Below are 26,413 nucleotides of genomic sequence, written 5' to 3' on the forward strand. Positions count from 1 at the left end.
TCACCAGTGCCGAGTACAGGGGCAGAATCCCTTCCCTGGACCTGCTGGCCACGCTGTTCCTGATACAGACCAGGATGCCATTGGCCTTCTTGGCCACCTGGGCACACTGCTGGCTCATGTTCACCTTCCTGTCAATCCAGACTCAATTAATCCTTAGTAAAAGATTTATTATTAAAAGATTATTAATCCTTAGTAAAAGATTTACATACTTTCTCCATCACATCTTGAAGTTTATGCCACAGGCCAGGCTTTAAATACTGTATCCGATCTCCTTAACTTCCTTTAATTAAGTTCTGAGATGTTTAAAAAAGAGTTATAATATTTTTTTAAAGATTATACATTTTTATCATGATTGCCCAATAGACATGATTGTTGCTGCACACGTATTCCTAATCTTAAGATTTAACAACCATTTCAGCTGCTGAAGATTTGATTAGAATGTTATAAAATTGGTAGTTGGATTTAAAAGTTAAAATTAATTTAATTGCTTATGATTGCTTTCTTAAAACAAAAGTCTTCAGGAAAGACCAGTTTTACCAGAGAAGTTAATGAACTGGTGTGTCCTTCCCTGGGGAGTGGGAGAGAAAAATGCTTTTAAATTATTTTAAAAATTGATAGAGTGCCATGCTAATTTTCAATTTACCTGTCTGTCCTTTACACCAAGGCTAAACAATTCTCCCTAAACCAGCACCCAGCTTCATCTCCTTCCATACCTGAGTTCCATCCTGCAAGGGCTGATGAACCTCAGGCTGCACAGAGTGATCCAGGTCTAATTGACATCAGGGCCAGAGAGGGTGGGCTTTGGATAAAGTTAATGGCAACAGAGGGAAGCAGTTCTTGCTGCTTCAGAAGCCAGCAATGTATAAATATCAGATCCCTTAAATCTTCTGGATGGTGCAGAATGAATTTCTTAACTCTTCAGTAAGATTTATTGGGATGCCAATTTTCTGATAGTGCCCTGGATACTCTCCTTCCTCATCATAATTCTTCTCATTTTCCCTAGTTTTTCTCCTCAGTTATAACCTTGAATGGCCTAAAAAGCCTTCCACTTCCCCCTTATCTCTCCTTCTCTACAAAACTGTGCTCCCAAACCCCCTGACTTACATATGCTTACTACAACCTTCATATACTAGAGACCCTCACTTCAAGACACACACATCTTGTGAATCAAAGGGGAAGACTTTGGTTTCATTTGCACAAATCTCACTTTTTTTGCCTCCACAGCCACAGACATGGATGCCCAGCTGCTTGTGAACCACCATGACAGCCACACAGCACTTTTCCCCCAGAAGAGCTCCTGTCTGCTGCCTCTGAGCTATGGCTTTATGGGTCTCACATCATCTCAGCCTGCAGGAACTTCTCCCCTGGATCTCCCTTTTGCAATGTCAGCTCTTAATACACACACTGTTTTCCCTCAGCTTCCTATAGCAGACTGTGTCAGAGGAGAAAAGGAAGGAGTTAAACAGACAGGCACAGCCTGCTGAGAGTGACCCTCAGCAAGAGCTGGAATTGAGCCATCCTCCCAGCATGTTCAGCATCCTTTCTCCTTGCCATGGTATTACCCACCCCACAAGCTGCAACTGCCTGAGAGCCCCTTGAGCTAAATCCCTGTTCTCAACACAGCCAGCACAGAGTTTCCCAGAGGGTGGAATCTGCTTCAGAGAGTTTGGGTTCTGCTGTTCAAAGAGCATCAGTGGCAATCTAACTGCAGCACTTCATTTATTTACAGGACTGACCCCAAGCAAGCAGGCACAGGGAGGAATTTCTGCCTCACTCCAGCACAACCACAGAGAAAATCCCTGGGGTTCTGAAAACCAGGCATCACTCTGGTTGTCTGCTGTACAGAGCAATCAATAAATAACATGTGCAGGCAACTTACATCAGTACAGATGGGTCACTGCTTTGTCTGCTGAGGTGATAAGAAAGTGCAACTAGCAGACCACAGAAAGCAGAGAATAGTGCTGGAATGTGCTGTGCATCCCAGGGTTCCTGAAAAGGAGGACAAAAAGCAAAATAATTTTGTGTTAGGAATGCAGAACACTGATTTTTTGATTTTATTTCTTGAAGTAGGCTAAGCCATACACACATTGTTAAATGCACAGCATCTAAATTTGTACACCATCCACCAAGGACTAAAAATCCTTTTTCATATCAAAGTCTATTATAGTGAAAAAGGCTGCAATTAGAGGCATGTTTTGTGATCATATTATGTAATCCCCCTGTAATCAGCAATTAGCTAGGAAACCACATGAAAGGAAGGTTTTCTTTCCTCTTTAATGAAACACTAGAGGCAAACTCTCATTAAAATCAGATGCAAGTGAAATGAACTGCCCTGCATTTCTCTAAACTCCAACCTGGTATGTGGTTACTTGACCTGTGGCCAGCCTGCATGCAACAAATACCAATGTCACCTAAATCAGTTCTGGCACCTCACCCTGAAATCCTTCTGCTTTGTACATCACATCCAGGCTCTGCTGCCTGGAGGATAACACACTGGAGAGGGAGCTCAGCACCACCCATGACATCCCTAAGCTGGGAAAGAAGAGGGAATTTATATTTGCCAGCACACTCTGGGTATAATCAAGATGAGAAACTGCCTCTGGGTGACTTAAACAGATAAAACTGGCTAGAAATAATAAGAGAAAAAACATGAAGCTTAAGGAATGCCTGGAGAGACCTCAGATAGAATTCAGGGATCGTAAGACAATAAAATCAAGTCCTGTAAAAAGGATGTAAAAAAAATCCTGTAAAAGGATGCAAAATTTTGGCTGTGGAAGACCCAGACCCATATCTATTCATGTGCTAGGCTTGTTCAATGCCTCCACACAACTTCTACCTGATCAAGTGTACATGAAAGTACCAGATCCAGAGCAATTTTGGGGGAGGCTTTCAGAGATAGTGCTTGTAGGAGCTCTGAAACATCCAAGTCTTGTTCAGCCACTGCAAACAAGGTGTCTTCTGCAGTATGGCTTCTGCAGGGAACCTTTACACCTTGTACAGGACCAACATTTTCTTTATTCAAACTTTATCAAGTGATATGCATTTCTTAGAAAAGCATTGAGAAATACTTCATTTTTTTCAGAGGCAATGAATCTGGGTATTTTGCTTTTAAGACCTCACCTGCAACGTGAGGTTTCTTTGGAATTTAAGAATGAAATTCCTATTACCCTAAGGATTGCTATCACAGAAGTGAATTTTTAATTCCAAGAGTCACCTTCCCCTTATCCTACTGAATATCACAAAGATGAAAGAAAGAAAGAAGTGTCTAGTATTGCCAACCACTTCTGCTTTAAACAACAAACATAAGAGAGAGTTACACTATATTACTGAGAGAACCCAGCACCATTTGTTTGACAAAGTCAAGTCTGACACCCAATTCTACTCTTCGTTTCATTGTTCCCAGTTTTGGGGCCAAATACATTTTGAGTTTACTTTTTCCATGCTTAGTCTGAGGTAAGAAATGAGTATTTTTCAGAACACTGAGGAAAAATAAGTGGAGTCAAAATGTTTTACAAATGGATGAATCAATCTATCCAAATATCCATTGAATTTCCAGGGTAAAAGCAAATCACTGCAAAGAGCCCAGCAACACACCTGGGTATTGAAATGTATCAGTAGCCAGTTTGAGATGATTCTTCCCTCTTGTTACTGTAAAACTGCACATGGCTGAGTCCCCATTTATTGTCTCAGGATCTTTTACTTCCATATATTTTGTACACTACAATACAGCTTCTGCATTTGGCTGCTCTGTGCTCCAGTTCCAAAATGTCATTGTCCCCTCCAAGCTCAGCTGTTAGGGAGCCAGGAAGGCATCAATATTTCATGTGCCTAGAGAGGACTTTCCAGAATAATGCCACACAATGTTGTAAAAAAGATGAGGATTAACAAAGTTGTCCTTTCTCCAACATCAGTGTGATGTACCCTGCTTCATTTTGTCAGTTTCTTCCCCCCACTAATGATGTCTGGTCAAGTTTTAAATTAAAAAGATGGGAAAAACAGTGTAGCTGATAATTAGGCAGTGATTCTTAGTGGGAAAACAGGAATGACAGGGCTTAGTCTTGGAATATGGTGTTATCTGTCACACTAGACAGGCAGTTTGAGTTCCTTACCTCGTTTGGTTGAGTTCTATGTAGTGCTTTCATACACAGTCCTGAATTTGGTGCAGACACTCAGGTAATCATTTTTAAAACAAATTAAAAGGACTTAAAGGGTTAAGGAGCAAAGTGGTGAGTTACAACAGAGCCAGTACTCTGGGGCTGGTGTTGCATTTCAACCACAGAACCACCTAATCCCAAAACAATCCACTAAAAAGGAAAATAAAGGTGTCTTTGAACTTGCAAGCATTTTACCACTGGTAAAGGTGGGAGGCAAGTGCACTATTAAAAAGTGATGATAATAGTTTTCTGTTCTACATTATTTATCCTTTTTGCTTCTTTCATTCTTTAAAAAAAATAGCAATGCACCTGGCAAACTCTTCTTTCAAAGCAAAGCTAAAATAAATCATGTCCCACTCCAGAGAAAACAAGTGCTCTGAACAGAGCAGAGCCAGTGTGGTAATTAGAAATTCCAGGTGCAGTTTTTTGGTTTGTTTTTTCTTTTAGTTTCTTTTTTGTTTGTTTGTTTGGTTTGTTTTTTGTTTTTTTGGTGTTTTTTTGTTTTTGTTCGTTTTTGGTTTTTTCTTCTTTGTTTTTTTTTAAATATTGCTCTCTACTTAAAAGACTTTACAGACTGCTGCAGCATTAGGATTGCTGAAAGTGTTTGCATGCTGACTTTTTCAATATGGAGACAAACTCCAGTTTTTCACAAAGAACAGACATCATCTAATTTTCCACTCGCTTGTGATTTCATCCTTATTCGACCAAGTTTTTTTTTTCTTTTTTTTGGGGGTGTCTTTTTCCTTCCATCCTCCCCCATGCTTAATCATGGATCTCTGCTATTGCTCATGTCAAACAACATGCAGGACAGGTGACTATCAGCCATTGCACATGTCTGATGGTGAACTAAAAAATCCTGTCATCCTATTTCTGAACACATAAACTTTCTGAATGAGACTGTAGAAGAGAATCCTCACCCCACAACCAAAGTTATGAGAAAATGTTCTTCATGTGGTTGACTAGAAACTTCACTCTTTTACCATGGATCCTCATTTTCAGTGAATGCTAACAACCAGGAAATGTGAATTATTTATGTATCTCATTGCACTGGTGCAGACAAATTCTAGAGAGAGATGCCCACCAGCTTTATGTTCCCAGCATTCATGGAAAACAAAATATTACCTTCCCTGCACCAAAAAACCTGACAAGGGATAACCTACAGAATACAGACACTAAAACCCGTTCTGTAATGTTGTCTCTGCTTCTCTGCACTCCCAGCTGCTACCTGCAGTTTCCTTGGGGAAATATAAAATGCACAAGGATGGGACTGATGCAGGGGTATGCACGTGTGTGCACTCATCACCTTACACAAGATGGTCCTTAGATGGACAGTAAGATCCCAGATTCCAGAATCTTTTGGGTTGGAAAGGATCTCTGAGATCCTCAAGTCCAACCCTTGATCCACTCTCCCGCTGCAGTTCCCAGCCCATGGCACTCAGTGCCACATCCAGTCTCAAAAACATCCAGGGATGGAGAATCCACCCCCTCCCTGGGCAGCCCATTCCAATTTCTGGTCACCCTCTCTGCAAAGAATTTCTTCCTAATCTCCAACCTAAACCTCCCCTGGCAGAGCTTAAGCCCATCTCTTGTCCTACTGATATCTGCCTGGGAGCAGAGCCCAACTCCCCCCTGGCTCCAACCTCCTTTCAGGGAGTTGGAGAGAGTGATGAGGTCTCCCCTGAGCCTCCTCTTCTCCAGCCTCAACACCCCCAGCTCCCTCAGCCTTTCCTCACAGCACTTGTGCTGGATCCCTTCACAGCCTCCTTGCTCTTCTCTGGACCTGCTCCAGCACCTCAATCTCCTTCCTGAACTGAGGGGCCCAGAACTGGACACAGGACTCAAGCTGTGGCCTCACCAGGCCTGAGTACAGGGGCAGAATCCCTTCCCTGGACCTGCTGGCCACGCTGTTCTGGATACAGTCCAGGATGCCATTGGCCTTCTTGGCCACCTGGGCACACTGCTGGCTCATGGTCACCTTCCTGTCAATCCAGACTCCCAGGTCCCTTTCTGCCACTCTGTGCCCAGCCTGGAGCTCCCCATGGGGTTGTTGTGTTGAACCTCATCCCGTTGGAATCAGCCCAACTCTCCAGTCTGTCCAGGTACCTCTGCAGAGCCCTCCTGCCTTCCAGCTGATCCACACTCCCCCCCAACTTTGTGTCACCTGCTAATTTCCTAATTAGTGGACCCAATCCCCTCATTTAATTCACCAATGAAGATATTAAACAGAACTGGGCCCAGCACTGATCCCTGGGGGACACCAATTGGATCAGCACCATTCAGCACCACTCTCTGCTGTCCCCTCTAGCAGTTCCTAACCCAGGACAGAGTGCTCCTGTCTGAGCCCTGGGCTGACAGCTTTTCCAGGAGAATGGTGTCAAAAGACTTTGCTGAAGTTCAGGGCAACTCATTCCACATCCTCATCCCCCAGGAGGGAGCCTTGATGGGATTAGGGTGGTCAGACAGGACCTGCCCCTCCTAACCCAATGCTGACTGGGTCTGATCCCTTCAGGGATGCAATAACTGCAGGCAGGGCCATGAAAACTTGGATTTCACATCATGCTGAGCTTATCTTGAAAAAAGAAGTGCAGATTTTTTACAGTGACATAATTCTGTAAGGGTAACCCTAGGCCTTATCAGATTCTGCAGACATAATTTGCTGTGTTATACCTGGAAAATAACTTCACATTACCCATGCAGAAAACAAAGAGCATAACTATTGATGTTACTATGACTGCAAACATTTTTCACTGAAAAGTACGATATTTGACTATTTTCTCCAAAATTAACACTCCTAAAAGCTCTGGAATGAGCCTCAGTAATCTCTAAACTGCAAAGTAAATAAATTGATAAACTTGGTTTTCAAAACCTCCAACAAGACTGGAAGTGTTTTTTGCAGTCGAAACAAAGCTGTCCAATAATCCAATACTTCTATTTTTGGTCACTTACACATCCAGGAAAATTCTGTTTATACACATGGGCCCATTCAGTGCTGGGTTGAAATTTATTTGGGCAGTTTTAGCAGACTGAGGGAGATTTATGCCTGCAATTCTTTCCCATTATAAAACCCTGTGACAAATATTACAAAATCATTAGTAGGCAGATGAAGCCTGCATTGATGAAAGCAGGGATCAAGCAGCATTGTTATTCTGATTAATGAGTTTAAAACTCATTAAACAACAAACCAAACTACTTCATTGTGAGCTGAGAATGGTTTAAAATACACACAGGATTTTTAGTAACTGTCAATTAAAACAACAAATAAGCTACTTGAAACATTATATTCAGGTGTAAGGTAATGGAAACTATAACTATCATTTTAAAAAATATGCACTTACACAGAGCTGGAACAGGCAGCTGTGCCACATATGAATACGTACAGATCAGCTTAATTTTGTAAGATAATCTGCAAGTTCTATAAGCAGTTTTAGAAGAAACAAAACCAAAATAAAGAAGAAGCAAAAAAAAAAACCACAAAAGAAAAAAAAAAAACATGAAACAAACCAAAAACCAAAGGGAAAAAAAAAAGGAAAAAAAACCCCAACCAAATAAACAGAAAATCCCAAACACAGAAGAACAAAATAAAAAGAAAAACTTAAAGAAAAACCCAAACCGAACAACAAATAATGAAGCTGAACAACAAACTCAGGCTCTGGGTATGTTTCAAATCCAAACCATCTGATAGAACTGGAAGGCAGAAGAAAAGGAGTGATTCCAGAAACCTCTGGGGATGTGCTCTACTGCCCCACAGCAAAACACCGATCTGCTGGAATGCTCAAGACTGATACCAGGATGCCTAAGTTCAAGACTAAAGATTTGAAAAGAGAAAGAGGATATACTGATTTTTTTTTTTTAATATACATTAAATAATTCGGCTCAGATCACAAAAGAGATGAGAGCCAAAAATCAGCATATCAGGTAATCCTAGTCAAGAGAAAATGGTACAGAAGTTTCCGTGTCTTCCATATGATGGAAGTAATACCTGAAAATAAAATTTCCTCCAGGAAAAAGAGATAACTCTTCCATATATCAAAGGTACCACAGCTATTTGAGCTGCCAATTTCTGTTCAAGATTACAGGACTGAAGCTGAGATCAGAAATAAAGCCAGGCTGAAGAGAGCACGGGTAATTTTCAACTCAAGTCAGTTGAACCCAACAGCTTCAAAAAAGTGGCTGGCTGAAAAATTGCTGCTGTGAGATGTAACAACCCAAGGAATGACCAAAAGAGGTGATAAAACCATGCTTAGGATTTGGAGCTTTTTATTTAACAAACCTAAATGAAAGAACTGGAGTAATGAGCGATGATTTCATTTAAGAGGCTTGGGAGATAAAGAAACTCTCAAGGCAAGCAGGAGAAATTCAGGTTTTTGCACTTTAGAAGCTAAGACATTTACCATCTCTCTTGGCTGAGAGCTCTCATTCCTGCTCTATGTAAGGCTGGATAAGCAGCTGGCATCACATTGCTTGTGACAGGAAGGTGTCCTGGGATAAGATGCATGAAGAGATGCTTTCCAGCACCTGAAAGCTGGAGCAAAACCACCTCTGCATCACCTGGAGAACATGACTGCAAACCCAAAATCTCACCTGGTGACTGCAGCATCACTCAAGGGAACAACTGTTCCCCAGCTATGATAGATAAGGCCTTCCAAACCTCCGCTCACAAAGCACTCCTGGGGCTGAAAACCCAGAGGAAAAGTGTCCAGCCCATCAGTCCTCAAGGCTGCAAGCACATGGAAACCTAGAATTCCAGCTATTCCGTGTTTTGAGGTTTTCTGGAGAAATCATCTGCTGGAACTTTAGCTGCAATCCACTGTACTTTCTACTGTGAAAGAAAAAAAATCTGGATTTTCTTTTTAAAATTTGACAGCTTTAAACAAAAAGAAAACCCATCAATCCAGCAGTAGCACCACCAGTGGAGGTCCCCACAACCCCCCAGCTCCTCCACAGAAACAGGCACAGGTAAAGGTACTGAAGATGGGAGCCAATGGCACGGAGAAGCCCTTTGCTTCTCAGTCACCTTCAAATGACACATCCCTGGTTCCTCCTCCAAGTGCCAGTCATGCAATTCAAGCCCAGGTCTCCTCCTCCCACAATAAGTTTGAGTCTGCCCTTGTAACAGACTGTGCCCTATTCCAGCTGTGGGGAAAGTGCATGTTTGGTCACTTAAAAGCCTGTGTTACACCAGCTGAGCCACGTGCAACCACCCCCCAGACACTTCTGATCAAGTCTTGTGATGGGACAAGTAACCAGCCTGCCACATGATCCAACCTGCAAAGGCACTGTTAGCACAAGACATCCACAGCACAAGAGACCCAACCACCCATCCATCCAACCACCCACCCATCCACCCACCCAACCCATGCACCCACCCAACCCATGCACCCACCCTCTCAATATGTGCATTTATGCCACAAGATAGAATCATTTCTGGTCATGCTATGACAAAAAAGCTGCAAGGAGATTTAGAGGGAACTGCAGAGCCAGAAGAACCCCTTGGCCATGCCAAATTTGCTCTGCAGAGCATAGGATGAACTCTAAATCAAGAAGGCTGTCCAATAACCAGGCAACTTATCTAAACAAAAATCAAGGACAATTACTAAGTTAAACTAATGGAATGTCCACACTGCAGCTGCTTTTTCAGAGACTCTCACTTGGTTTTGTACAACATAATTCAACAGCCAAATCAGCCTGGAGAAGGCTCAGGATTTCAGCACAGGCAAATTGTCTCAATTCTCAGAGCTCATATTCACATGCTGGAAGTTAACTTGGGCACTTAAAAGTGTTTTGTGGACATAACCCAAAACAATTACTTTTTATTTTTCTTTAGTTCTAGAGCAACAAATTAATTGCTGTGAATTTGCCATTCTAAAATAATTTCAAAATTTTACTGGAATCAAATGATAGTGCATACCTATATATAGTTTCTGTTCTACAAATGAACAACAAAAATGAACTTAAAATAAATACACCATGGTAACTTTATAACAGATCTCTGTTCTTATTTCTAAAAAACATATGGTAAGCTATTCTTCTAATTAACTTCTTCAGGAATAATTAAAATGCAGAGAGAAATGAGGACAGACTTTTTCAGCCAGCAAGATAATAATTGGAACACAAGAACTACTAAGGAAGGAGAGGCTGAAGCCTGATACCACTGGAATAGGTCTTCAGCTTGAGCATTTGATGTGTGCAATCATTCAGCAGTAAAAAGCACACAGCCACTTGGAGAACCATTCTCCTCTGCAATTTATTTCAGGAAATAGAACTCTGCTAGTTACACCTGCTGAGCTATAAGATGTTCTGCCAATAAACAGCACTTATATTTGAGGATGCCACGTTTCAGCCAAGAAATAAGTTTTGCAGCCCAGAAATCCTGTGTCAGAAAGAATCTATTCCCTGCCTTGAGTGTTTTTGATGGTGAAGATTTTTTTGATCTCCATAAATATTAAAAATTTTGCTGCGTTGGTTTTGCCAAACTGAATAGAAAAGAGTAAAATAAAAATTAAAATAAAAAAAGAAAGGAAAGAATAGCTATAAAGTGCAAGTGTGGAAGAGATGCCATTTCTGTCTTAAAGAAAAAAACCAGGTACTTAGCAGCACTGCACAAATATCTCAATCACAGAACCATAGAATTGGCTGGGTTGGAAGGGACCTCAGAGATCATCAAGTCCAACCCTTGATCCACTCCCGCTGCAGTTCCCAGCCCATGGCACTGAGTGCCACATCCAGTCTCTTTTGAAATATCTCCAGACATGGAGAATCCACTACTTCCCTGGGCAGCCCATTCCAATGCCTGATCACCCTCTCCAGAAAGAAATTCTAATATCCAACCTAAACCTCCCCTGGCACAACTTGAGACCTTTTGTGCCCTCTTGTCTTGTTGAAAGTCGTCTGGCAAAAGAGCCCAACCCCCCCCTGGCTCCAACCTCCTTTCAGGGAGTTGGAGAGAGTGATGAGGTCTCCCCTGAGCCTCCTCTTCTCCAGCCTCAACACCCCCAGCTCCCTCAGCCTCTCCTCATAGGATATTTGCTTAAGTCCCTTCACCAGCCCAGTTGCCACCTTTGGACCTGCTCCAGGACCTCAATATCCTTCCTGAACTGAGAGGCCCAGAACTGGACACAATGAAACAGACTACAGCTTTTGCTCAGTTTTGAGTTAAACTCTGCAATTTCTAGTGCACCAAAAATCCAAATCTTCATTTAACTGGGATCAGGAGTAGTTGTTGCTCACTATATATCAAAACAGTTCTAATTTCTAAAAGGGGTATTAGATCACCTTTCACAGTGGTACCTACTGAAGATCAGATTCTCCTCTTATATTTAAACAACTTCCTAATCCTCCTCCCCCAACCAAAGAATCCTTCTCTTGCAATGTTAGAGACAAATGTTCAAAAGGAAAAAAAAAAATCTCTGGACCACCCTGAAGGACAAGTAGGATTAACAAAGTGCTTATTACATAACTTACAGAAGAAAAAGATGTATGAATTTCCAGGTACCTGGTAAACTGAGATTATGAGCTGAAGGCAAGTGGAATCATCTTTACATGCTTTAAATTTACCTCCTCAGAAGTGCTTTCACAAGAGCAGTGCCATAAAAATTCAAATTAACTATAACTTCTGTGTGAACAGAAAGTCTCCACTTAATATTGTTAATTTACAACAGATACCTTGTAAATTTTCACAGCACTCTACAACTTTAGGGTAGCATTAAAAGTGTATTTCTAAGCAGTTTGAAGTGCAATCCATGAGGGGGAGATTGCTTATCTAAAAAGCCACCTGCATGCTGTAATTTAATGTTAGGTTGTGAAAGGAGTCTGTAGAATAATTTAAGAGGCTTTTCTTTAATACTGTTTACAAGAACTATTTTTTAAAGCTTCCATTACACAACTTTCCTGCCCTCAACTAACCTTGGGGGAAAGAAAGGACAATTTCCCCAGATATCTGCCTATTGGACAGTGGTTTAAATCAGTGCCTTCCTTCCATATAACTCTTTATTTTTCTCCTGGTTACTCACCCTGTTACAGATTTTTCTCCCTCTCTTTAACCTTACAGTAAACCACCTTTCTCCACCCCAGATGCCAGTTTCCAAATTACTAATACAGCCAGAAAACAGTAGCAGAAATAGTAGCTAGAAATAGTACTTTAGGGAACTGCTTAAAAAGCAGTAAAGTTTTCCAGCATCACACAGCTGGACCAGCTCAAACCAGTATAGTTGAGATACTGGGTGATCCTGGCCACAGGAGATTCCCTAGGAGCACACCACCACATGTTCAAAGACATTGAATTTAAGGTCTCTTAACACAGCACAGCTCAGCAGCTGAGTTGCCATAATTTATTGTGTATGGACTCAAGGCACCCAGGGGCAAGGTCAAAGGGGGCTTTACACATCTTTACCTCACTCTTGTGAGTGGTTAAAAACTCATGCACAGACAGCTCTGATCATCTGTAAGAGATCAATTGACCTTTTTTGATTTAAGGCTTTAAATAAAACAAGTATTTTTTAAGTGGAAAAAAGAAGTCACAGAAATCCTTATGTTCCTTGAAGAAACTCCTTAAATGTGTGATCTCCCCTCTCATCTGTGGAAATCACCAGCCTGGGTGATGACATGACACCTGCTTTAGAACCCCACACCTGCTTTAGAACCCCACACCTGCTTTAGAACCCCACACCTGCTTTAGAACCCCACACCTGCTTTAGAACCCCACACCTGCTTTAGAACCCCACACCTGCTTTAGAACCCCACACCTGCTTTAGAACCCCACACCTGCTTTAGAACCCCACACCTGCTTTAGAACCCCACACCTGCTTTAGAACCTCTGTGTGCACTGCATATGAGCAGCACCACAAAGCATCCTCTTCACATATGCCTGTAAGGTGTCAAGTGCAGCCTGTAAATCACTGCACGTCCTGGTGGGCACTGAGAGCATCCAGCCTGTAATGAAACACTAGCAAAAAAATGTCCCTTAAACAATAAATTTTACCACAGGTCTAAGACAGAATTCTGGTCTTGCTATAGGCACAGATTTAAAGCAGACTCGATGACAGGTGAAACTGCATTGTTATTTTTTAAATAAAACAAAAAGAAAAATTGCAGAGGACATTTAATTAACTGGGAAAAAAAAAACTTTAGATTGAATATGCCTCAAAATACAGCATCTGCCAAATAAAGCAACCCTGGGCATCACTGGGAAGGGCAATTTTGCCAGCATCTAAATCGATGGTACAGCCACATCCTGAGCACCACACACTACTCATAATGCACATCTCAAGGTCACAACAGTGTACAAGAAGGCAGAGAACTGAGCTATCAACTTTAGTTACTTCTGAGAGAATGGAGCTACTTTTTTACAAGGAGAACCTAGAAAGGCTGAGAGGAAATGACTGGGAGGGATATGACTGATGCCTAAAACCTGCAAAGGCAGTGGTTTCAGTGAATATAGAACAGTTCTTCCACAATTCCTGCAATACTTAGATCAGTTTATGGCCTATGAAGGACAATATTGCTTTGCAGAACAGTGAACATTTGGAATTTGTTGGCACAGAAAGTTGTGAGAGAGGACCAGGATATTCAGGAAGGGATTGGGCAAACTTGCAGACAACAGGTTCACAGATACCAAGTGAATGAAATGGGTGCATTCTCTCCACCATCCCTAATCCAACAATTGTGGGCACAGGCACAATATTAGGGGAAAGTGTGGCCAACAGTCATCTGGCTTGCATGAAATTCCTAAACTGCCTTTCCCCATGGATCCAGGCACAGTACTGGGTTTGGGTTCCACTCTCCACTGGTCTGCCCAGCCAGGAAATGTGAGTTCTTAGAAATGCTGCTATAAAGAAACAATAAAATCCTGTACTTTTCCCTCCAAACAAACAAACCTTACTAGGAATTTCTACCAAAATCACCAGCTTAACAGGAGCTGCAGCTGCAATACCAAGGCTGCTGTCAGTCTTTGTAGTGGAAATTCAGTGGATTGTTTCAGACTGATGCATGCAAAAGCCAACCAGTCACAGGTATCAGACACACATCTACTCCAGTATTTTTACCAGTTTCAATCTCTATCAGTGCAACTAACAGGCAGAACCTGAAAAATAGCTTGTAAAGCTTATATTGATAAACAACAATGACAAGATAGCACCAAACAATGCTGGTCTCTTTAGATTATGTGATTTCTCAGCTTGGCATTTTGAATTTTTGCTGTGTTGTTTTTCTGGCTTACCTTCACTGCACTGAAGCAGAAAGCATACAGGACAATCAAAACCACAAAACTTCGAGAAATGCTGTAGAGAGCAGACACAAACCCAGCAGCAGCTGAAACAGAGACATTACAGGTTAGTGAATTTCTTCTTAAATAAGAATGTGCAGTCAAAGGAAAAAAAAATGAAATAGCTTTTGTATCACAAGATGTATACAGATTAAAATCAGATGTCACAAATCTGGTTGTTGATACAACACCTTCAACGCCTCAAACGAGCTCACAAAACTATTTACAGCTCAAACTGAAAGTCCAGTGCTACTGCACCCTGTGTGTTTTCCATTGACCTGAGGTCCCAGTTTTGCTGAACACTCTTTTGCCAAAATATCAGTATGATTCTTCATGCTGCCACAGAAGAGGACTGAAGTGATCAATTCATCTGGAAATTTTCTACTCAACCTCCACGGAGATTTTCCCTCCTCTCTCTTGCTCCCCAGACACAGTCCTTGGTATCATCCAAAACCATCCTAACCTGCTCAGTCAACCATGCTATAACCTTCTTTGAGAGGTCCCAGAAGAGAGGTAGGAAAACGTGAGAGATGGAATTAGGAGTTCAGTAGTCTCAAAACCAAAGGCTGCAAAGCCACACTCTAATCAGGGTTCAACAGACACTGGAATGATCATTGCTGATGGGATAAGGGCTTTAAGGATGTTATTTCCTCCAGGTCTGTTATGGTATTTATGAGACAAGAAGGAAAAAACCCAAAACATCTGTACTGGTTCTAACCCCTCACCAAAGGCTGCTATAGAAGCAAGCAGAATGATCCAGCAAGCAGGGTCTGTAGAATGAAAAGTGCTGAGAATGCCATAACCAGGATATAAATGTCTGAGATGCTTTCCTGCAGACTGTCTCCAGCCTGGCCCCACACAGATGTGTGCTTAGCAGTGCTTGGAGGGCAACAGATGGAGCCTTACAGTGCACCTTGCTTTTCAGTTTCATCCAAATGGAATCCAGTTTGCATCACTCCAGCATCGTTCCATGAGGCAAAACAGCATGTGGTAAATAGGAGCAAGAATGCAGCTTGCTTTTGATCCATGACAGTGTAGACACACCCCAATCTTCTCAGCTACTTAAGCCATGATAAAAAACAAAAACCACCATCAACTAAAAAATAAGTAGAATAATGATTGACCATCTTTCACAAGCTTTGTTTAATCTGACTGAAACACCACCAGAAAATCTCAGATCCAATATATTGTGAACAGAACTTTAGTATGGAACAATGCAAACGTTTTTTTAATGGAATTTTAACAATTTTTAAATTTTTTCTGTTTTTATTAATGGAGAAAATATTCACACTGGGTACACCTGGCAAGAACTCCCTGATGTCTCAGTCACATTTTGCAGCCTATAGCACAACCTGTATACAACTTTGCAAACAAAAAAAATCTAATCAGAGAAGTCTTGTGAACATTCACCTCACTGTTACATCAATACCATCAGCTCTTTGAGCTTTACCTGCACTGTGCTTTAAAGCAAGCAATATTATACTCTACTATATAGTTATAAGCCTAGAGAGGGATGAAACTGGCTACTTACCAGAACCACCAAAAAGCAACATGTCTATTTGCTCCAAAAGATAGATAGAGAAGGTGTTGATTTGAGGGAAAAGACCAAGAAGAGAAATTGCTGGAAAGCAATATAAAAACACTGAAGAAAATAAGAGGAGATATGTTAGAATACAGTCCTACATCACAGTGTATCCAAAACAGATAAACAGGCATCAGAGCAAAATCAGAAATTGTTGCAACAAATTCTGAAAAATCACTTGTGAGCATTCCTGAACATTAGCAGCAACAATTAAACATTCCTTCTGATGTACTCAAAATAATATGCTAATTTATATGTGAGAAACAAAAGCTCAAAGGTTAACTTTAAGCTTTTTAATTTTTACAAACAGTGGCAGAGTAGCATTATGTGGCCTTCTTAGTGTTTTTAAAATACTTTCAAAGTTAGATTTGTTCTATTTAAAGTACAGAAATCTCCATTTGCAGATTCACAACTTCCTCATTGAATCTGAGATGGCTTAAGCACAGGTATAACAAGACAGTAGAAACAAACAATAAACATTTTAATGGCTAAGACCCCAAGGATCTTCTCACCAGCAGACTCTTCAAGAAGCATGTGAAAATAAAACAAACCTATAATGAAACTTCCCCAGAATATTCCCCCAGCTTCCAGCAGCATGGACCTTGACTTTGCAGTAGTGAAAGAACACTGAGAACAGCACAGAAACTCAGGGCTGAAACCCAGTCTGACACCTTTATGTAGCCTCCTTCTAAATAGAAATGCTGATTTAAATTGCTTCCTCACAGTCAAGGAAAAACAGGAGTCATAATTTAGGTTAATTAGGCTGCTGGTCTAATGTTCTGTTCATTTCCAGACACTCCTCCTCCTCCCCATCCATTTACTCTCCAGAATTGGAGACTCCAACACTGTCAACTTTCAAAGACATAGGTATCTTTATGTTCTTACTGCATTTTTGGACCAGTACCAGAACATTCTACACAGAGAAGGAGACAGCTGTGTGTCAGCCACTCTTCCTCAGACACAACTACATCTGTGCTAGTTTACATCCTAAGACTGCACTTTCCCCCTGTTCATTCCCATAACAGGCAAATTACACAAATCACTACTACAACTTACTCCCCTTCCTACACCACTCCAATTTTACAGTGACAACAGGATTTGTGTTCTTTTTTGAATGCTAATTCCACAGTTTACTCTCAGCTCCCCTTTGAGCATTTTGTGCTCAAAACACTGCAGTGAGTTAGGGCCAGCAGCTCTTCTCTTCATCCTATTACACATTACTGCTCTCTGAGACTGTAAATCTGGCTGAGGAAGTCAAAACACAGGAGAAGAAATGACCTACTCAAGTATCAAGCACAGACAGGGCTCACTGAAACATATTTACATTCACAATGTGTCCTTCACAGCTTCCTGCCCCTGGCACAAATTATCCATACCTAAGAAAATGGGGAAATACTGTTTTCCCCCTCTTTTACATGCAAATGCCATTCTTAATCTCCTCTATCTTTACTACTCTGCCCTTCTTTTAGCTATTTCACCAAGCCAAGCAATACCAGCTCTTGAACACAGACAACAGGATGAGGGAAAAAAGGCCAAGAGGCTGCATGGAGTTGCCCTGGGATCAACCATCCCAAAAATCTCTCAGCTGAAACTTAGGGGAGATCTTCTTCCTGAGGCACAGGACTTACAGTACTGCCAGACCTCATCTTAGATTACTAACTTCCAGTCCAAATGAAGCTGTAAGAATCCTCAGAAAAAGGTGGGTAAGAGCAGGGGAAGGAGGGGTAATAGAGATATTACACAGTCAGTAAACCCAAAATAAATAGGGGTGGAGGTAAAGCAGGAGAGAAAAGGTGGCTGACTACAGCAATGTCCTCACCTCATCTTCCCAATATTGTGAATAATTCAAACAACTTCATTAGCTTTTTTCATAAGCTTTGCTTATCTCATCCTGCACAAAGAGTATTTCAGGGAGGAAAATAAACTTGTCACAAAAGGACCAAATTAAGAAGCAAGAGTTTCCCTTTTGGGAAGCAGATCCTAGAAGGAGCTGATCAATCAGTTGAAATTGCATTATGAATTCCAGAGATAATCCATTTAAGAACCACACATTTCCATACAGAACACCTTCAAGAGCTGGACCTAAGAGATGGTGTAAATTGCTGGCATTTAACATTGCACTTTGAAGATTTGCTCTAAAGGAGTAGCTACCTGATGCTAAGTATAAGAAGGAAACACAGATTTTGACTTTGGAAGTTTTGGGTCTTTTTAAAAACATAGAAAGTCAATGTCACAATGTCACTGCAGGCTTTTTATAAATTTAGAAAATTATTATTAAAAAAAATGTTTCTATAGCTGTGTAATAATACTTAATTTTCCACAGAGGAAAAAAAAAATGTTGAGTAAGAAGGTATTTTTCACTCCCTCCTGATCATATCTGAATAACACTCAAGAGAGGCTTTTTCCCCTGAGAGAAGCTCACTGAGGAAAGTAACAGGCAGAGGACTCATCACAAAAATTTGTAACCACCTGATACTTGTTCTTCTGAGATGTCTGTCAAACAATTCCACTCATCTGTCTAATGCTCAAATGGTTTCATCACAAAAACTACTGTGCATGAAGTGTGTAACAGCTTTTGGCATTAACACCACCTCTAACCTGAGGTTGGCTCTGGCTGAGCCCTTACTTGCACTATGTATGCTAACCTAACAAAAAGGAAAATCCAAGGAAATAAGGAAATCCAAGATGAAAACCATACTTAGCATGAATTAATGCCATGATCTCCCCCCTCCCCCCCCCCAAAAAAAAAAAAAATCAGTATCAAAACCATCATTAACTTACAAGAAAACAGAATCAGATTGTAAAGATTGCTTGAAAAGAAACAGGCCTTTTAAAGACACACCTATGAATTTGCTGATTTTATTTTACAACTTCATTTCAATACTGTTATCATGGCATGCTATCCAGTATCACACTAGTTCCTTGTAAGTCCTTTCTATGATGTCCATTACCTTAGCTGAAACAGAACACTTTTCCTTTCCTCAGTATTTGTAGTTTACAGTAAAAAAATCCCTTGTTTTCCCAACATATGCTCCTTTGAATACTATAACAGGCAATGAGAACAGAAATTAAGTAGTCATCATGTTATGACAAACCAATAAAAAAATAACAAATGGGCACAACAACAGCAACACTTCAATGGCATTCAGTGGGGCCAACTTCCCTCTGAAAACACTGCCCCAAACAATTCTATACTTTCAGATCTAGGTGCCTGAGGGAAGCTGTACTCATAGCCAAGCAAGATGCTGGAGGATGCCAAGTGCCATGGCTTGGGCAGCAGTTGGCAAGGATCAATGGCAGCCAAAAGCTGGGACTCCCACGGAGACCAAGGAAAAGATTGCCAGAGAGTGGCACCAAACATCACTTGGATAAATACACTCATAGATGTGCCAATCCCCAAAGCTGGCAAAATAAGGATGGGAGACAAACAGAAGGAAATGGTTTCTTCTCAATCTCTTGTTAAACAGATGCCAGCTGGGGAGATGAGCCTGGATTTATTTGCTCTCTCCACCATCTCCCCCACACTGTTTCAAGAACCTGCTCCTCCATCTCTTTTGAGGCCAGACAAAATTAGCACATTTATAACCACACTTTTTTTTTTTCCACTGGTTGCTATAGTTTTTCATTTATCTCTATCCCAAGAGTCATTTAAGATTCTTGTTGAATTATTTATCAGCATTTTTACTGTTCACCTTTGACAGACAGAGAAAATAAGATATAAGAAGAAACTTTAATGAGACCAAAGGAAAGTAATGAAAGAAGCTAATGAAAATAAGTGAGATGCAGGCCTTCATTATTCCCCTGCTTCTAGTGAGAAGGATTGGGAGTCAATGAACCCATATAAAGGACTAGAAAGCTTTCCTAAAAATAGGATGCCTTTCAAGCAGTAATAGCCTGACTTGAGTAAAGCAAAAAGCAAGTACAGCAGCCACAGGTGAAAACAGACCCCAAAGGTCATGTGCTCTGGATTACAAATGTTCTGCCTCTACTACAGTAGTTTTTTCCTGGTTCTAAATTAACAAACCAATGGGTCATCTTTGGTAACACAGCTCCTGGGAAGTTTTAAGGACTTTCACAGTAACCATTAACTTTTCTACTTATCTTCAGTTATCTTCTACTTACTTATTTTTTCTTAACACCGATACCTCTCAGTGTTGTACTACTTGACCCAAGTCCCATTCAGCATTCCTATGGATCTGGGACACCACCACAGCAGCACCACAGGGACAGACTGGGAGCAAGCAGCAGGAATAAGGATCCTGACAGAATGGGGAACATCAAGCTGCAGCCACTCCAACTAATTCCAAGGACCATATCAGGCCTGTTTTGGGGCAGTATCTGGGTATCCTCAGCCACCTCAAGGTGTGATTCTAGAAGGAACCAGGGTGGGAAAGCTACTGGGCAGTGGCTGCTCCACACTAACTCATCATGTGGACAGCAAGATGAAACCAAGCAAGAAAAAAGTGTGTTCCTCATGAGCAGAAAAATGTCCACCTGAGGACCCAGCACCACTTAGCTTTCAGGCATTAAATTTAAAACTCTGCACTAACTGCTCCACACAGACAAACCCTTCCAAAGATTAACTGCATTTCACAGATGATGTCTTTTGCTAATAACACCAGTGACTGCCAGTTTTCTTTAGAGACTTTTCTACGAGCCTCATTTCATTAAGAACTCCTTCTACCTGAGCTGCCCCCCCCCACATCCCCTGCACCCATCTTAAGTCATTCCAAATGTTTCTATCAATTTGAACTAGAGTTGTGCTTCCATAACATGCATTTGATTGCCAGCATGGGAAAACACTGGCTTCCCTGGCTAATGCTTAATTCATTTTTACAGTCCTAGGAAAAATATTGACTCACCTATTACATGGTCTCTGGCTGACTGGAGAGATCGAGGAGAAAAGAGCTTCAAGCCATACATGGTGTAAACTGGAGGATTTGTGTCTTTAGATCCAGCATCTAGCAGCAAAATAAGGCCACATAATATGCAAAAATATACAGGTCTGCTGTAGGTTATGATCTTATTGTGCCCCTGGAAAAAAAAAGGAAAAGGGTTTGAATTCTGTATTCACTCTCCTACTACCACGTGCAGTGCATTAAACTGGAGAGAGGGTCAGGAGTCAGATGAAATATTTTAATGACTTACACATAACAATTAATAATAAAAATGTTACAAGGTATTTTCTCTTCTCCAGAGGAGACTTTCAAAAGGCACAAAAGGCAGTTAAGACCAACTCCAGCAATCATTTATGCTTTTGAAAAATCAAACCTTCTGGAACTTTCAAGACACACTAATTGCAGTAGTTATCATTTTCAGTATAAAATAAATCACCTCAATCTGTTTGAAGCTTTCTTTCCTGTAGAAAAAGAATCATTCTCTGTATTTCCTTTATTTTAATGAATGTGCCAAGTAGCTTGCCTTTAATGAAACAAAATTAATTTTTTAATTGCATCCTAGGAAGTAAAAAAATAATAGAGCACCTCATAGGCATAGTGTGAGGCACAGACATTAATTGTTTGCACCAGTAGTATTAAATTAGGTTTTTTGTTGTTGATTTCAACCTCTTGACAGCAAACCAGTGTCCCTCCTGGAGGGGGTGACACTCATCAGAAGTTTCTGATCTCTCTCATGCAGTACTTTGAAAAATCATGATCCAAAAGAATCCATATGTGGAAGGATCCTTCATTTATGTCTTTCATACACACCCCTCATGTGCTTGATTTGAATTAATCCTGTAATACACTGCTCTGGGACTGAGGGCCAGGAAGTAAAACAGACACTTAAGAAAATTCTAATAGCTCTCCTGGTAGCAAGCTTAAAGGTAAATAAGGCATTTTAAATGCTGATGAGTCAGAAGATTCCTTGAGCATGAAAAACCACAAGCAAAGCAACAAGGACTCAGGTTTGCCTTGCAGAAAGCTGCTGCTGTGAAACCCTTCCTTTTCAGAAAATGGAATTTAAGTATAACAAAAGACCATTTCTTTTTTTTTTTGAGTCTGTTTACTGATCTGAAACAGTGGCCAGATGTGTTTGGCTGCCAGCCAGGCTTGTATGTTACATTGCTATTACCTGATCTGTATTCCTTTTGGGATCAATCAGTTCACAAGGTGGCATATTGCAGGGAACCAGAGGGTTTATTCTGCACCTACATTCCTGGCATATGTATCAGGTCAGACTGACAAATCCTGGTTGGTGTTTAATCAGAGATTCAATTTTATTAATTTTTTTTTTAATAGGACACATGTCCATGAAAAGAAAAAAAAATTTAAAAGGATTGAAAAGATAAAAATCTGACTTGGAAAAAAAATTCACTTTCTGGCTGTTTTTAAACTTCAGATCATTTATCTTAAATACGAGCTGTGCCTTAGGAAAAGAAACCAGTAAATATTACATCTAAACAATTGCTTAATGATTTATTGCCTGATGTGCACTCCAGAACAAAGTCTGTTCCAGGGTTGTCTTACATCCCTGTCTTATCTCTTCAATTACAGAACCCAGGTTTATCTTTCTGTGGTAACTATTTGAAGGCAGCTGGGTAAGACTGAGTTGATGCCTGAAGTCCAGAGGTTTAGCTCCACATCCCTTCCAGTTCCAAGCAGGGCACAGACATACTCTATTACATTTACAGTTTATATTCAACCCTTACTTCTAAATAAATCCCCCCTTCCCATGCTAGTGGCAGTGATGCTGGTTAGAACTGGAGAAGCAGCTTTCAGAGGTTGTCTGAACAGCCTGCAGAACATGAGTGAATACCACCTTCCCTTTTATTCAGATGGAGATGGGGAATGAGACAATCTTGATTTTTTTCAGGTCCATGCTTGTCACAAATATGCTTCAGAAACATACATCCTACAAACACACCCCTGGTGCATCGTGTGTTTTCATTAAAACATGAAGATTTTCAGAGCTAGAATAATAATTAAAGACACTTGCATTTAGTAAAACTTGCATTTAGTAAAAACTTTTAACTGCAAAATGTTTTGATGAAGAAATTTCAAGATCACAGAATCACAGAATGTTTTCAGTTGGAAGAGACCTCCAAGATCAGCCAGTCCAACCTTTGACCAACACCAGATCTAATGATTTCTTTCTTTGTGGGTGTACCCATGCAAGAGGAAAAAGACAAAAGGCTTTTTATAAAAGTGTGTATGCTCAGTTCTACAGAAAAAGCTTACAAGGGCAAATTAAAAATACTTTTTGAGTGCCCTATGGGATTTATGAAACTGTAAATAGACTCACACTAGGGATGGACTTTTTCTTCTCCCCATCACTGTAGTGAGGAGGCTGTTCCCAAATCCCACCATCCCAGAATCAGTTACCCCTGTGTGAACAGCAGCTAAAGGACACCAGCTCCCAGGTGACAAGAACTGCAAAGTCTGAAGCACAGGCTGACAGGAAAATCAGGGTCCCAGCTTGCAGCAAGCAACACTACTGAACCTGCAGCTGTGATAAATGCCAGTAGCCAGCACTTGCTGTAGAACCTGGGAAGTTTCAACTTAAACAGCAAAGCAGATCAAAACAAAACTATTATCACAATTCAATAAAATGAGTGTAAATTATTACAAAATTCAAAACCTAGCTGAGTTAGATATGGTCTTCCCTATATACTAAAGCTCACCCTTACCACAAAACCAGTATACAGACAATACACAGTGTTTAATTTGGAGACCTGAGGAGTCACAGCATGGTATCAGGCAAGAAATAATCTTATCTCCTATAAAATTGCACCAGACTACCAGACTCTATAGGGTTGAGTCAGCAAGCACTTCCTCAGCACGAGGGAGTGAGCACAGGGGCACTCAGGATGAGTCCAGAATAAAAGCTGCATTCATGCCCAGCCACTGAACTTACTGGTTGGTCACTTTACAGCAGACTTTTTCAAGATGGTATAGGCTAGAGATGACAAAATCACATCAAACAGTAAAAAAAGTTTGCATGTAAGAGACAAGGAAAAAGTTTAGAACCTCTTTGGCAGGACTGGAGAGCATAAGGCATTAGCAGCTTCTCCTGGATCCAAGAATAGAAATTAATTCAACGTGCAAATGTGTGGCTTGTGATGGTTTATTTCACAATGAAAAAAATCTCATCTGCATTTGCCTTCATGGGCATGATACTGATTATTCTTTAATCCCTCTGATGTTCTGCATCCTTACATTAACATCAAGAGATGTTATTCTCTTTGATTTTAATGTAGTCACATGAATTATGAAACAGTACATGGAGTATCTTGCATTCTTGCCTTATTTTTCATGGTGCTTACTAGCTTGAGCAATCCTTTACAAATACCTAATGTGTTAAAAGACAATGTAGAAATAGCTAATCTTCTGTTTTAACTCCATCTGTAATTCCTCCCACCTTTTGAACCCTCTGTGGATAAACTCTGAATTTCATTTCAATTGTCTCCAAAAAGTTTGCAAGAAAGTGTTCTTGGATAAACAAAGTTCTAGGAAAACATATGGGGAACACCTATGGCTACTTTGGTACACAGCTGCATGGCACAGAATACTACATGGTGAATAATACTTGTAATAGTATTGTGGGAGTTTGAAATTCTAACATGGATTCTGCACAAAAAGTGTTCTGTTTAAGCCTACTTTAACACTAAAAGAATCTGGGGTAAATAGATTTTTAATGAAGCTTTGATTAAACTGTTTGCCACCCACTTTAAACAAATCTACACATTACTAATGTCTGAATAAATGTAAATTGTTTGATTACAGTTCACACACGGTAGTTAAATTGAGAATATTTAGTCCCCAAAACCCCACAACTTTTTACTGAGATAGGAATATTTCTTTCAAGTATCCAAAGTATTACCCTACCAATATAAGTTGCTGTTCATTGCCTTCCCTGCTTCTTATGCAGACAGTAATTCCTGTGAATAAATTATAAACAACAATACCACAAGTTCACCCCGTAATAAATGAGATGGAAAAGAAACCAAGGATCTTCTTAAACCCATCTCAGCAAAACGTGTGGCATACACTTGTACATAACCTCAATTTCAAGTTCAGCCTGTATTTCTAGCCTCTAAATTGAGAAAAACAATTGCTCCCTGCCAAGGGGAAATAACTCAGCAGAGCTCCAGTTTTCAGCTTGATGCTTTTGAACCCTGAGGGAAGAGAGAGAGAGAGAGAAAGGGTCCTCAAAACCATTCAGTGAGTTAAGGAAGAAATGTGAACAACCAGGCAGACAGTGCAAAAGGAAGCAAGGGACCCAGTGACTCCTGCAATATCTTACAAGAGCCACAAATCAAAACTACTGAGACACTCAGACAGGTGGAGGGCTCAGGTTGCCCTTGTAGGATGATGTTCCCAAGCCAGTCCTATAACAAGGACAGGATTGGGTAAGGAATTGTTTCCTTGGAAGGTGGTTGTCACTGTCAGAGTTCAGTTCCTCAGATATACTCAACAAATAGCAGCCAGCAAAAATCTTCACAGCCTATGTTCACCCACAGATGAGGCCAGTTCTTCAGGACACAAGCCCAGGAACTGTGACCATATTATAAGACCAGGAAAATATTTGTTTGAAAAGCTACTAATTTGACAAGCTACTAATGCTATTGAGGAATACAGCTGCAATATCAGATTAAAAATAGTATTAAAAAAATCTATCCCAAATCTAAAAAATAATAATAAAAAAGATTTAAAGCCTAAATTAAGTCAATGACTGATGTGCTAATCTAGAAATTCTGACATTTCCAGTTACTGTTTCTAGAAAGGAAGTTTGTCTGATGCCACAGGACTGACTTTTAGAAAACTACTCCAGAGTCATTTGTTTTTATTTTAGCTTAAAGCATTTTTCTAATAGTAGTGATAAATTCAAATAGCTTAATTCAACATAGTAAAAGTCTCAAAATCACTGACACTCAGCCACTGACATCATGTTGCTCATTTTCATAAATCACCCAGAACAGCAAACTATTTATACCTGTGTTTCACTGAACAGAAACTATTTCAGAGCACAGAGGTGATAAGAAAGGAGAGAGTCTTGTTATTCTGGTCAAGACTTACATGTATTGGTGAAGCAGGATCAGGCTGAACACTCTAAAAAACAAAACAGAAACAAAGTTGGCTTACAGGATTTTGCCATTGTGGAACTTCAAAGAGAACTCAGGAGCTGGGCATGACTTTGTGCCCTACCTTTAGGAGGGAATACTGGCAGCTGGCCATCACCAGACAGAACAACAGAACCCAAATGTCTTTGCAGAAGCCTTGATTCAGAGTTAGGAATCCAAGAAATGAAACAAGAACTACTAGAAGTACAGCAAATACATTCTCCTTTATATCTTCTGTCCTGCATGGATGAAAGTGTAAAGAGAAATAGAAATATTTATATATTCATTAAAGCATGGGAGGTCCATTTGCAGCTAGTAGGAACTGGCAGTGCTGAAGCTCCCAGAACTTACAGAACCTG

The 26,413-nt window shown here is 40.5% G+C and overlaps 1 protein-coding gene across 1 annotated transcript in view; it reads right to left on the reverse strand.

Annotated features, from left to right (window-relative positions):
* PCNX2 (pecanex 2) overlaps positions 1-26,413 on the reverse strand; it is a 146,450-nt gene that overhangs the window by 81,877 nt on the left and 38,160 nt on the right. The window contains exons 11-15 of the mRNA XM_030447709.1: positions 26,140-26,293; positions 26,011-26,043; positions 20,857-21,028; positions 14,368-14,459; positions 1,880-1,989 (exon numbers count right to left, since the gene is read on the reverse strand). Coding sequence (XP_030303569.1) covers positions 1,880-1,989; positions 14,368-14,459; positions 20,857-21,028; positions 26,011-26,043; positions 26,140-26,293 — 561 coding nt within the window. The remainder of the gene's footprint in view (positions 1-1,879; positions 1,990-14,367; positions 14,460-20,856; positions 21,029-26,010; positions 26,044-26,139; positions 26,294-26,413) is intronic.

The sequence above is a fragment of the Calypte anna genome, chromosome 3 (assembly GCF_003957555.1).
Source record: "Calypte anna isolate BGI_N300 chromosome 3, bCalAnn1_v1.p, whole genome shotgun sequence".
Classification (NCBI taxonomy): Eukaryota; Metazoa; Chordata; class Aves; order Apodiformes; family Trochilidae; genus Calypte; species Calypte anna.